This window comes from Pipistrellus hanaki (assembly GCF_964339955.1).
Source record: "Pipistrellus hanaki genome assembly, chromosome: 7".
NCBI lineage: Eukaryota > Metazoa > Chordata > Mammalia > Chiroptera > Vespertilionidae > Pipistrellus > Pipistrellus hanaki.
This window is the reverse complement of record NC_140509.1, coordinates 31923367-31937428: the sequence shown is the minus strand read 5'-3', so window position 1 is coordinate 31937428 and position 14062 is coordinate 31923367. Positions and strand designations below refer to the sequence as shown.

The 14062-nt window shown below is 48.4% G+C and overlaps 1 protein-coding gene across 1 annotated transcript; it reads left to right on the top strand.

Moving 5' to 3' along the window:
- The first annotated feature begins 2014 nt into the window (after window positions 1-2014).
- LOC311625913 (E3 ubiquitin-protein transferase RMND5B-like) lies at window positions 2015-3917 on the top strand. The gene is given in 3 exon segments (XM_084890601.1): window positions 2015-2241; window positions 2244-3224; window positions 3307-3917. Coding segments are annotated over 3 exon segments (1272 nt in total). The 5' UTR covers window positions 2015-2169; the 3' UTR covers window positions 3526-3917.
- The last annotated feature ends 10145 nt before the right edge of the window (window positions 3918-14062 follow it).

Sequence of the window (14062 nt, the reverse complement as noted above, 5' to 3'; positions counted from 1 at the left end):
TCCCGCCGCGTCTGCACCGCCGGCGGCCGGGGCGGCGGGGCTGCCCGCAGCTTGCAGCAGCGGGACACTAACAAGTGTGACTGCTTTTTTATCCTCATTTTTCTTTTCACCTCAAATGCAGAACCAGCTATTAAGATTGCAATAAAAGGAGCCGCCGAAATAGCTCAGTTGGGAGAGCGTTAGACTGAAGATTGCAATAAAATAATGACAGTTTTTTAAAAACCCACAGGTGCTGTGGGACCCAAAGCCAGGGCCTGGGCCTCGTGCCCAGAGCCAGGCCCCCGCGGCCGCCCCTGCACCGCCCGCCCGCGCCCGGGCAGCACCTGCCGCGGGTTTACATCTCCCGGGAACCCCTGGGAAAGGCCCCGGCAAACCTGCTCCCGCCGGGAAGGGCTCGCTGGAGTCGGGGCACCAGCCCGGCCGCACGGGGTGGGAACCCCACGTTCAGGCAGAAGCAGGGGGGATGCTGGGCCGGAGGCCTGGAGGCCGCTTCTGGGGAGGTCAGTGTCTCCGGCTGGATGTGCCTGCCCGGCGGTTTCTCTGCAGGAAAACGGCAGCTGCAGCCAAAGGAGAAAATCAAGCGCGCGGTGAATACCCCGGTTTCGGTCCTGGCGTGTGTGCCGGTGCCTGGGGTGCAGCCGTCCTGGCCGGGGCAGGCCAGTTCCGAGTCTGCCCCGCCAGTGGCCCCAGGGCAGGCCGGCCCCAGGCCACCTCAGCGGGTCCCCCCCAGCTGCCCCAGCGCTTCCAGGGGTCACCCCGGATGTTATCTGCGAGGAAAGGGGGCACCGCCTGGGCGTCCAACCCGCGCTGCCAGCGCCCCTCGCCTAGAGTCCGCCCCACAGGGCTCCCTGCCCAGGACAGCTTCCTGCCAGCCCCAAGGCCCAAAGGCCATCCACACTCAAAAGGTGCCCCTCGCAGTCTCTCCCCACCTCCAAGAACACGCTCCCCCTCCATACGCTGGCATCCCAAACCCCATGCACTCACACATGCCAGTCCTTCTCCTTTCCTCTTGGAAAAGATGGCCTTACCATCCAAACCAAGACGGTTAAGAGGGATGAATGCTGTTAGTAGTCACACCTGCCTGGGGCAAGCCAGGATACTGGTGTTGAGTCACGTGGGGGGATTTGAGCCATTTATCTAAATTGAAAAAACATTCTTCACTCCTCACACTCCTCCAATGAAAGGAGGGAAGCAGCCGGGACCCGTTTGGCTCAGTGGGTAGAGCGTCCGTCTGAAAGGTCCCGGGTTTGATTCCGGTCAAGGGCATGTACCTTGGTTGCGGGCATATCCCCAGTGGGGGGTGTTCAAGAGGCAGCTGGTCGGTGTTTCTTTCTCATTGATGTTTCTAACTCTCTGTCCCTCTCAATTCCTCTCTGTGTAAAATCAATAAAATATATTTTAAAAATTAAAAAAAAGAAAGAAAGAAAGGAGGGAAGTAGGTGGGTGTGTTTTAAAAAGAAGATAAAGCCCAACTCAGCACTACGTTTTAGAAAATATCCTATCTCGTTAGGAACACTTAGACCTAGGTGGTGTGTTTTGCCCACTTCTGTTAAACACTTGGAGACTTATTTGTAAACACTGCGACAATTTCTGTGGACATCAGTAAAGCGGAGCTGCTGCTGGTACGTCTCGCATCGGATGCGGCACTAGCCTCACCATGCTGGACTGACCGGACAGCGGTATTTCTTCCCGAGGGCTTCTCTCTGTGCATTACCTTTATATGTGTTTCCTTATCACTTCCTTTGGTACAGCTTTTGAAAAAAATAAATACTTTTTTTTAAGCAGTAGCTTTTTAGCTGCCCACCCATGTGTAATCAGTAATCGCCAAACAATTTTTAAAACAAAACAGCACATGCTATGTGCATACACTATGCATTCTAAAAACTTTTCATACAGAGCAGCAGGTGAGAGCCGGGGTGTGGAGGTGCGGGCCGAGGGCAGGCGCGGGGGGGGCCCGGCGGACGGCAGCTCGGCCGGGTCTCGGGCCTCCCCCGAAGCCCCCCCCCGACTAAGTCTCCGTCCCGGTCCGCCCTTGGACTTGTTTGCTTCGGAGTCGTGGGCCCCGGCTGAGAACTGAAGCCCCACAGACTCCCAGGACACGCAAGGAATCGCTTCTGTCAGGGGAATCGCTCGAACTCAGACATTCCGTCCTAGTGCGACCCGGCTGGGATGAGGGCGCCAGGCAGGGCGTTAGGTCAGGGTCTTCTGGAGCATGAGCAAGAGTTTGACAGTCATTTGCATCAAGGCAGGCGGAGGCCACCAAGGAGCCGTGTGAGAGCGTGGAGAGAGAGGTGGACAAGGTCCTACAGAAGTTCCTGACCTACGGGCAGCACTGCGAGCAGAGCCTGGAGGAGCTGCTGCGTTACGTAGGACAGCTGCGGGCTGAGCTGGCCAGTGCAGCTCTCCAGGGAACCCCTCTCTCAGCCACCCTCTCCTTGGTGATGTCCCAGTGTTGCCGGAAGATCAAAGACACCGTGCAGAAACTGGCTTCGGACCACAAGGACATTCACAGCAGTGTCTCCCGAGTGGGCAAAGCCATTGACAGGAACTTTGACTCTGAGGTGTGCGGTGTAGTCTCCGATGCAGTGTGGGACTCCCGGGAGAAGCAGCAGCAGATCCTGCAGATGGCCATCGTGGAGCACCTGTACCAGCAGGGCATGCTCAGCATGGCTGAGGAGCTGTGCCAGGAATCTACACTGAACGTGGACTTGGATTTCAAGCAGCCTTTCCTGGAGTTGAATCGAATACTGGAAGCTCTGCACAAACATGACTTGGGACCGGCGTTGGAATGGGCCATCTCCCACAGGCAGCGTCTGCTTGAGCTTAACAGCTCGCTGGAGTTCAAGCTGCACCGACTGTACTTTATCCACCTCCTGGCTGGTGGCCCTGACAAGCAGCTGGAGGCCCTCAGCTATGCCAGGCACTTCCAGCCCTTTGCTCGGCTGCACCAGCGGGAGATCCAGGTGATGATGGGCAGCCTGGTATACCTGCGACTGGGCTTGGAGAAGTCGCCCTACTGCCACCTCCTGGACACCAGCCACTGGGCTGAGATCTGTGAGACCTTTACCCGAGATGCTTGTTCCCTGCTGGGGCTTTCTGTGGAGTCACTCCTCAGTGTCAGCTTTGCCTCTGGCTGTGTGGCACTGCCCGTGCTGATGAACATCAAAGCTGTGATTGAGCAGAGACAGTGCACAGGGGTCTGGAGTCACAAGGATGAGTTACCGGTGAGCCTGGCTGAGGGAGGTGTGGGAAGAAGGTCCTGGGGATAGCAGGAAGTGGGACTCATCCCTTGGCTGGCCTCCCCAGATTGAGATTGAACTGGGCATGAAGTGCTGGTACCACTCAGTGTTCGCCTGCCCCATCCTTCGCCAACAAACGTCAGATTCCAACCCTCCCATCAAGCTCATTTGTGGCCACGTTATCTCCCGAGATGCACTCAACAAGCTCATTAATGGAGGAAAGTTGAAGTGTCCCTACTGTCCCATGGAGCAGAACCCAGCAGATGGGAAACGCATCATATTCTGACCCCTGTCTGGAAGGAACTTTATTTAAAGAGATTTTTCACCCACGAGACTTGCTGTCTCATTGGAGTGGATTGGGGCTCATTTCAGAATTGCCTGAGTGCCACAGCAGGGGCCAAAGAGGGAGATGAACCAACCTGCACTGGGCAGCTGGCTCCTTGACTGTACGGGCAGGGAGAGGCTGGCCTCTGTATTCCTGCTGTCTCCGTTTATGTTTGCCACTGACTTAGTAGCAATGGACAGAGGAGCACAGGACTTGGATGGTGGCAGCAACTGTCTTTCATCTCTGCCCTCAGCCAGGTCTTACTACATACCAACACCATACCCACTGCTCCCACTGTACAGCCTTACAACTGACTGTATCCATCATCCACCAGTAAATACTCTGGGACAGAACTGAATGCCATTTTTTTTTTATAACTTTGAACAAATATATTCACAGGCCTTCTCCTTCCTTTGCTGCAATTATGTCCACTGCACACAGGTACTGTCGTGGCCTGGCTGCTGCTGCTGTTGGTGGGATCATGCCAGCCACAGTGCCCACTCAGGAAGAACCCAGTCTACGTACACCTCTGATTGGGCAAAAAAGATGGGAGATTTCAGTCCCTGGAGAGGGTGTTTTTACATACATAAAATCTCATTACCTCCGTGTTAGAAACCAGGGCAGGGGGATTTGGGAAGATTAAATGACTTGTACAACAGGGCTCCCAACTTGTCAAGGAGAGCTTGGAGTTTAAACCAGATGAAGCTCACGCTCTTTCCAGTTTATTCCAGGGCACCGGAAGCCTGGTTGCTATGTACACCGAATCCTGGGCTGGGCCTTGAGAGCAGGAAGATACCTTCAGTCTAAAATATTTGAAGGGACTGGGTTACCAGGGCCATCATGCCAAGCAGGAAAGATGGCCTGGGGATTTATATTTAGCTTCATAATCCCATTTAAAATGTCCTGTGTGGGTGGGTAAATTGCTTCCATAAGCTTCCCAATGGCACTAAGACTCGTGCAGGAAGATGAGGGATGGGGGTGTCCCCTTACCTATGACTTCTGCCTACTGGGGAAGTGAAAGCTCGGGAGTGAGCAGCAAAGTTTGTTCTCCGCTTGAGTCCAGCACCAGCCCTGGCAGCCAGGCATAGCACTGAACACTCTTAAAGTCCTTGGGGTCCTCTGGTGAGAAAGGCTGCTTCACTCTTTCCTGCCCACCAACTCCTTGGCTCCACGAGCAGCTGCTGCTTTAAAAAACACCCACAGACAGGCCAGGAGCAGCGGCTGCCAGGCTGGGAGCGGCCAGGCCCGGAGCAGCGGCTGCCAGGCTGGGAGCGGCCAGGCCCGGAGCAGCCGGGTCTGGTGCGGCCAGGCCCGGAGCAGTGGCTGCCAGGCTGGGAGTGGCCAGGCCTGGAGAAGTGGCTGCCAGGCTGGGAGCGGCCAGGCCCGGAGCAGCCGGGTCTGGTGCGGCCAGGCCCGGAGCAGCCGGGTCTGGTGCTGCCAGGCCCGGAGCAGCCGGGTCTGGTGCGGCCAGGCCCGGAGCAGCCGGGTCTGGTGTGGCCAGGCCCGGAGCAGCGGCTGCCAGGCTGGGAGCGGCCAGGCCCGGAGCAGCCGGGTCTGGTGCGGCCGGGCCGGGAGCAGCGGCTGCCGGGCTGGGAGTGGCCAGGCCCGGAGCAGCAGCTGCCAGGCTGGGAGCGGCCAGGCCCGGAGCAGCCAGGTCTGGTGTGGCCAGGCCCGGAGCAGTGGCTGTCAGGCTGGGAGCGGCCAGGCCCGGAGCAGCCGGGTCTTGTGCGGCCAGGCCCGGAGCAGTGGCTGCCAGGCTGGGAGCGGCCAGGCCCGGAGCGGCCGGGACCGGAGCAACCGGGCCCAGAGCAGCCGGGTCGGGTGCGGCCAGGCCTGTAGCAGCAACAGCCAAGTCCAGAGCAACTAGGTCGGGAGCGGCAGTGACCAGACCCGGAGCAGCTGGTTGTGGAACGAACCAGAGCAACAGAGGCCAGGCCCGGAGCAGCCAGGCCCGAAACAGCTCGCTCCTCGCCTGTACCTGCCCACGGCTGCCTCTCAGACATGGCTGGAAACTTTTGCAGGAACTTGAGGGTCTGCTGAATCAAGTGATGAAGGCTTAGATCTGGATGTGTTGAGTTAGTATAGCGCTGGGGTGTTGATCTGTGAGTGCCTTGGGTGGGGCCTGGATGAGGCTGGTTGACCTATTTGAAAATGTCTTTTGTGTGAAGTGTATCATTGGGCATGTGGAGGTATTATTGATATGAGAAAATGCTAAGTAACAGATTTACTATCTGAAAAGGGATTTACTATCGGGGAAAGGGAGGGAGGAAGAGACTGAACATAAACTGTGCACCTATGGATGAGGACAATGGGGGATGGGGAGGGGGCGGAGGGTGGGGTGGGAACCTGGTGGAGGGGGGAAGAAATGAGGAGCCTTTGTAATAATATGAACAATAAAGATTGATTTAAAAAAAAATAAAATAAATAAAAAATAAAAAACACCCACAGGGAAAAAAAAATAAATAAAAAATAAAAAAAAATAAAAATAAAAACTTTTCATACATACACTCATTTAACCCTCCTAACCACCCTACAAAGTAGAGTGTCATCATTCCCGTTTCACAGAAAGGGAAATGAAGGCAAAGGAAGGTTTAGAAGATTGCCCAAAATCTTCCTCTAACACTTGCACAGATGAGATTGCCACCCAGGATTAGAACCCAGCCGATCTCCTGCCAGAGCCCATGCACTAACCCTGTGGTCGGCAAACTGCGGCTCACGAGTCACATGTGGCTCTTTGGCCCCTTGAGTGTGACTCTTCCACAAAATACCCCATGCGGGCGCACACATAAAGTGCGATTGAAACTTCGTGGCCCATGCACAGAAGTCAGTTTTCAGCTCTCAAAAGAAATTAAAAAAAAAAAGAAGAAGAAGAAGAAGAAGAAGAAGAAGAAGAAGAAGAAGAAGAAGAAGAAGAAGAAGAAGAAGAAAGAGAGAAAGAAATTTCAATCGTTGTACTGTTGATATTTGGCTATGTTAACTAATGAGTTTGCTGACCAGTGGTCTAGGAGATGTGCGAACTGGCTTACTGAAGCTCATTTGCTAAGTGCTGAGGCACATGTTTTACTGCTGCCCATTGCTCTTTAATAAATGTTCCCCTCACCAGTCCCCAATGAAGCTGCTACTAGGATTCCCCCAGGGGCCCCATAGGCCTTTAGCAGTGTGTCCCAGTCTTATTTTCCTCTCACCCTCAGCTTCCGCTAAAGCAAAACTCCAGTTTACACTCTCCTACCTCAGCATTTATCCTGTGCTTTTCCTGCCTGCGTTTCCCCTCCACCTAGAGTGCCTTTCAAGCCAGTTCTTGACATTTGACTTCTTTTCTTGAAACCCCAATCTCCCTTCAAGGCCCAGATCAAACCGGCATTCCACTGTCACACAAGACAGAATCTCTCTCTCCAAAGTCTGAAATCCTACAGCCTTTATGAGCAGCACCGGGCACATGCCTCCATATCTTATCTCCCCTCCTCAGTCAGCAATTTTTCCCCACAACACTTAGCTCAGCACATTTCCACAGAAACAGTTCTCAGGGAATGTATGGCCCCACATTGTTTGTACTTCATCCATCTTGTTGGTTAAATATCTGCAGAGAAAAATTATGTATTGATTATTTCAAAAAAGAAAAGATTCCTCTTTTCGAAAGAACCATGATTTTATCCAGGTATCTCTCTATCTCCCGTTCTGGAGGTAGACTGTTTGAACCAGTGTGACCCAATAAAAATGTAAAGCGAGTTTAACTTTTCCAGGAGCCACATTAACAAAGTAAAAGTAAGCAGGGGGAATTAATTTTAATAATATTGGGTCGGCAACTAAGTAATTGCGGGTTTCACACATATATGGCTTCAGTTGAATTTTTAGGTTTGCAGACGTAGTACAAATGTAAAACACATTTTGTATTTGATAGTTGGCTATTCAGCTGTTAATCAGTAAAAAAAAGTTTTTTGATCTGTTTTGTAGTTTTTGTTTGGCGTTCGTTGAAAAATGGAAAATCAAAAGGAACATTTTCGTCATATTTTGCTTTTTTATTTCCGCAAGGGAAAAACGCATCACAAGCTCATAAAAAGTTATGTGCTGTTTATGGTGACGAAGCCTTAAAAGAACGGCAGTGTCAAAATTGGTTTGCCAAATTTCGTTCTGGTGATTTTTCACTCAAAGATGAAAGACGCTCTGGTCGTCCAGTTGAAGTTGATGACGCCCTAATCAAAGCAATAATCAATTCGGACTGTCACAGTACAACACGTGAGATTGCAGAGAAGCTTCATGTATCACATACATGCATTGAAAATCACTTAAAACAACTTGGCTATGTTCAAAAACTCGATACATGGGTTCCTCACGAACTGAAAGAATCACAGTTAACGCAACACATTAGCAGCTGCGATTTGCTAAAGAAACGTAATGAAAATGATCCATTTTTAAAACGACTGATAACTGGCGATGAAAAATGGGTTGTTTACAACAATATCAAGCAGAAAAGATCGTGGAGCAGGCCAGGTGAACCAACTCAAACAACATCAAAAGTTGATATTCATCAAAAGAAGGTTTTGTTATCAGTTTGGTGGGATTACAAAGGAATTGTCTACTTTGAACTCCTACCACCCAACCGAACGACCAATTCTGATGTCTACATTGAACAACTAACGAAATTAAACAATGCAGTTGAAGAAAAGTGGCCCGAATTGACAAATCGAAAAGGTGTTGTATTCCATCATGACAATGCAAGGCCACACACATCTTTGGTCACTCGGCAAAAATTAATGGAGCTTGGTTGGGATGTTTTGTCACATCCACCATATAGTCCTGACCTTGCACCATCTGATTACTTTTTGTTTCGATCTTTACAAAACTCCTTGAATGGTAAAAATTTCAATAATGATGATGATGTCAAATCGTACCTGATTCAGTTTTTTGCTAATAAAAAACAGAAGTTTTTTGAACGTGGGATTATGATGCTGCCTGAAAGATGGCAAAAGGTCATTGATCAAAATGGGCAATACATTAAAGAATAAAGTTATTTAGTTCCATGAAAAAATTGTCTTTGATTTTCTTTAAAAAATCCGCAATTACTTAGCTGCCGACCCAATAAATTTTATTTAATACAATATACCCAAAATGGTATTTCAATATGTAATCAATATAAAAAACATTAAGGAGATATTTTACTTGTCTATGTGAGAAGGACAAAGAGAGAGAGAGAGAGACAGACAGAGAGAGAGAGAGAGGTTTTTGGAGTCTTGTGAGTATTTTATACTTAGAACATATCTTAATTCAGACTAGATACTTCCCAAGTGGCCAATGGCCACATGTGCTGGTAGTTGCTATATTGGACAAAGCAGTCTGAGTCCTTCAACAAGGCACTCCATGGCCACCAATCCTGGTCCCGGAGTGGAGGGCTGCAGACCTAAGCTGGCTGCTCAGACGGAAGGAGAGGAGCTACAGGCCCGTCTGGGAGAGGTGTCTGCCTGGCTACGGGGAAGCCTGTGAGTCTGACTGCCTGGCAGCCTTAGGAACCGTCTTGGAACCAGGAGGGTTAACCATGGGTTTAGAGTGACACCAACATTGGGGGTTTGGGGGCTGGGTGAAAAAGATGAAGGGATTAAACAAAATAAAAAATAAAAACAACGCATAGACACAGACAACAGCATGGGGATTACCGGAGGGAAAGATGGGGAAGGTAGAAGAGCACAATGGAGCGGGGGGGAGAGGAGATGGAAGGACACTTGACTTGGGAGGTGAACACACAATACAATATACAGATGACGTATTCTAGAATGGTGGGCCTGAAACCTGTCAACTTTTATTAATGCATGTCACCCCAATAAATTCAATATAAAGGTTAAAAAGAAAAGAAATAAAAGAGAAGAAAAGAAAAGGAAAAGAAAAGAAAAGAAAAGAAAAGAAAAGAAAAGAAAAGAAAAGAAAAGAAAAGAAAAGAAAAGAATGACCCCAACATTGAGGATAGCAGGAATGTGAAGACAGAAAAGCCTTGTGTCCTTAGTGGCATCGAATTTCATTTCCCTTTTGTGTAAGCCAGACGGGGTCAGAGTTTTCTGTAGCGGCCAAGAGCATCCCGACATCAGAGGCAGCCCTTGAATCCAGGTCTTCTCTAGGCCCAGACTTCTCCGTCAGGTGCCTCTCACGACTGGCAGGCCATTCTTTTGGATCCCGCTTAGATTCTTTCAATCGCCGGTGGTTCCAACTGCCTGCGGGTTAGACATCAAGATCCCCAAAGATGCTGGTGCCCATGAGGCCTCACCCTCCAGGTGGGTTGGTGCAGGCACAGTCAGCATCTGGGGTCCAGAAGTCCCCTCTCAAGGCAGCTGCGGCTGCACTGCACTCTCGAGTTAGCCAGTGCTTGCCCATCTGCCAGGGCAGGCATTTGTCACACCGTTTGTCACCTCCCCTGGCATCCACAGACCTTGGGGCTGGCCCAAAGCTGGACTAGCACGAGCCCTTTGCCAGCAGGCAGCTCAGGAAGCCACCCTTTCCACTATGCTGTGGCAGCCTTTTCTGGCAGGTGCCAAAGATAGGATTAGGTATCCCAGGCCAACTGCTGGTGCCAGGAATTTTGTAGAAAGATTGGCAAGAGCACTGACAACTATGGGGCCGTAAACTGAAGAGAAGCAGCAGCAAGGAAAATGGACTGGAAGAAAATGCCACCACGGGAATGAGATCTAGTCAAATAGCTGATGAGCCCAGGGCATCACACTGTGCCCACAAACCCTGTATGAAGGAACACGCTCTGAGTCACACGGATTTTACCGTTCACTTTCTTTTTTAAAAAAAAATATATGTTATTGATTTTTTACAAAGAGGAAGAGAGAGGGATAGAGAGAAACATCGATGAGAGAGAAATATCGACCAGCTGCCTCTTGCACATGCCCTACTGGGGATGTGCCCGCAACCAATGTACATGCCCTTGACCAGAATCGAACCTGGGACCTTTCAGTCCACAGACCGAGGCTCTATCCACTGAGCCAAACCGGTTTTGGCTTACTGTTCACTTTCAATGCACGGGTCTTACAAAGAACCACGCCTCCCTCCCATCTGATTTGGAGAATATGCACCTTGCACCAATTGGCGAAAATCTGGCAATGTGGGACCGTGAGATGAATGGACTAGAGATCTGCTGCTTGGTACTAGCGCACTAGCGGGCAAGTCACAAGGTCTCTTTGAGGCTCAGCCCCTAAAATGAGGATTAGTACATCGCTCTTGCAGCTTTTCGAGGCCTGTGTTCTAAAATGCATGTGAAACCCCTTGTAAGCTCAGAATACCATAAATGTTCACTGTTATAAGAAAAAAATACCTCTGGCCGAAACCGGTTTGGCTCAGCGGTAGAGCGTCGGTCTGCGGACTGAAAGGTCCCAGGTTCGATTCCGGTCAAAGGCATGTACATTGGTTACAGGCACATCCCCGGTGGGAGGTGTGCAGGAGGCAGCTGGTCGATGTTTCTCTCTCATCGATGATTCTAGCTCTCTATCTCTCTCCCTTCCTCTCTGTAAAAAATCAATAAAAAAATATATTTAATAAAAAAAAAATACCTCTAATTGGTTTTTCATACTAAGAAGCTACTCCCTCCTTAGTCTGGTGGTTCTGAAGAAGAAATGACAAAGATAATGTTTTTAATGAAAGTACATGTTCTTACAGCATTTATTCCTTTCGCCTCTGGTTCCTGAATTACAAGGCCAGACCTCACACTCCTGTCCTGCACACAGCAGGGGACTGGAGTGATGGCCAGGTCAGGTTGCAGATCCAAAAGGTTTACTAAGACTTAGAGTTTACACATCAGGGGGTCACCCCCAAAATATTTATAGCATCTAATTGCAAAACCACCTCCAGGTTGTGGACCCAAGTCCTGCTCTCTGAAACATTTCAAACATTGGAAAGTACAGAAACATGCAGGACACCCACATTACCATCTGTTAAATCTGGATGACAGTCACATTGGTGCCATTTTATTTTCTGTATGTTTTAATGTTTGAAATGTCCCATAAAACAATAATTTTTAAGTCAAATATCCACATCTTCTCTTGGATGCATTTTTTAATGTCCCATCCTTTCATACATTTATTTTCCAAAATGGAGTTAGGTGCCGTTCATTTGTATCTCTGTGATATTCTGAGGTGGCTTGTGTTAAATTACTTACCACACCTCATTGTAACTTCTCCTTACCCTAGGTTGTGAGGTCTTTGAGGGCAGGAATCAGGCCCTTCATCTGTTTTATCAAGCCTCACACCTGTCATATTGTAGGGCTTAATAAATGTCTCATAAAATCTAAATAAATTTGCCTGCTGGTTTTGCTCAATGATTAGAGCATCAGCCCATGGACTGAAGGGTCACAGGTTCAATTCCTGGTCAAAACACATACCTCAGTTGCAGGATTGGCCTGGTTGGGCCTGTGCGGGAGGTAACCAATCGATGTGTGTGTGTCTGTGTGTGTCTCTCTTCCCCATCCTCCCTCCCTTCCACTCTCTCTAAAAAAAAAAATTAATGGAAAAAATATCCTCGGATAAGGCAAAAATAAATAAATTTAAGTAAATTAATATGAATGAAAGACTCTGTTTCTCTCTAAGCCTTCACCAACACCAGGATCTTCTCTGCTCCCCAAGACTGCTTCTCCTCCCCTTTCTCTTCTGTGTTAGACATACATCGTTCTGAATGTGATAACTCTGCATGCCTAAGAAAAGTCGGATAGCCACATTTCAGAGAAGAACAGAGCTTTGATTTAAGTTGATTTACATATTGCTATAAACTGAATATTTGTGTCCCCATTCCCCCAAATGCATATGTAAAAACCTAACCCCCCAATGGGATGGTAATTGGAAGTGGCTAGTTCATGAGAAAAATAGCCAATGAATAGTATTAATGCCCTTATAGAAGACACCCAGAGAGCTCCTTTGCCACAAGAAGACACAGTGACATGACAGCTGTCTCTAAACCAGGAAGAGGGCGCTCACCAGACACCAAATCTGCCCAGTGTCTTGATGTGGGACTTCCCAGCCTCCAGAACTGTGAGAAATAAATGCTGTTTACAAGCCATCCGGGCTATGGTTTTCTATTAGAGCAGTTTGAACGTACTAAGACACGACACTGAAAATGCAAAAGAAAAGGCAAATTCAATTAGGACATCATTCTTCCTCTAGACCCGTGTTCGGCAAACTGCAGCTCGCGAGCCACATACGGCTCTTTGGCCCCTTGAGCATGGCTCTTCCACAAAATACCACGGCCTTGGCGAGTCTATTTTGAAGAAGTGGTGTTAGAAGAAGTTTAAGTTTAAAAAATTTGGCTCTCAAAAGAAATTTCAATCGTTGTACCGTTGATATTTGGCCTGTTGACTAATGAGTTTGGCGGCCACTGCTCTAGACATTCAAGTCTATAAACATAAATTTGAAAAATAGGGCAAATTTTTAACATTGATAATCCAACAAATTAGTCACATGCCATGTCTCCACATTGCTTGAGAACAAACCCCCAACCCCTTTTTTTAAGAACACATTTTATTTACTTTTATTTTTTTTAATATGTTTTTTTTAAATATTTTTTTAATTGATTTCAGAGAAAGGAAGGGAGAGGGAGAGAGAGAATAGAAACATCAATGATGAGAGAGAATCATTGATCTGCTGCCTCCTGCATGCCCCTCACTGGAAATCAAGCCCACAACCCAAGCACGTGCCCTGACCAGGAATCAAACTGTGGCCTCCTGGTTCGTGGGTCGACACTCAACCACTGAGCCACACTGGCTGGGTGAGAACAAACCCTTTTGATAAGATTCCTGTTTTCCGGTCAAGGGCATGTACCTTGGTTGTGGGCACATCTCCAGTAGGGGGTGTGCAGGAGGCTGCTGATCGATATTTCTAACTCTCTACCCCTCTCACTTTCTCTCTGTAAAAAAATCAATAAAATATATATATTTTTAAAAGATTCCTGAAATATTCAAGGTGATGAATAGCAAGAACCTACAGCCAAAAATACTCTACCCAGCAAAGCTATCACTCAGAATCGAAGGTCAGATAAAGAGCTTCACTAATAAAAAAAAGCTAAAGGAGTTCATCACCACCAAACCAGAATTATATGAATTGCTGAAGGGGGTTCTTTCAGAAGAGAAAGTAAATAATGATAAAAATTATGAACAACAAATACGTAACTATCAACAAATGAATCTAAAAACCAAGGAAATTAAAAAAAAAATCTGATGAACAATATTAACTGTTGAATATAATAGAATCAGAGGTATGGAAGGGGAGTGAACTGATGATTCTTGGGGAAAAGGGGAGAGGGGAATGTGGGAAGAGACTGAACATAAACTGTGCACCTATGGATGAGGACAATGGGGAGTGGGGAAAGGGCAGAGGGTGGGGTGGGAAGGGGGGGGAAAGGAACACTTGTAATAATATGAACAATAAAAATTTATTTAAAAAAAAAAAAAAAAAAGATTCCTGTCTTTTTCATGCCAAAACCGGTTTGGCTCAATGGCTAGAGCATCGGCCTGCGGACTCCAGGGTCC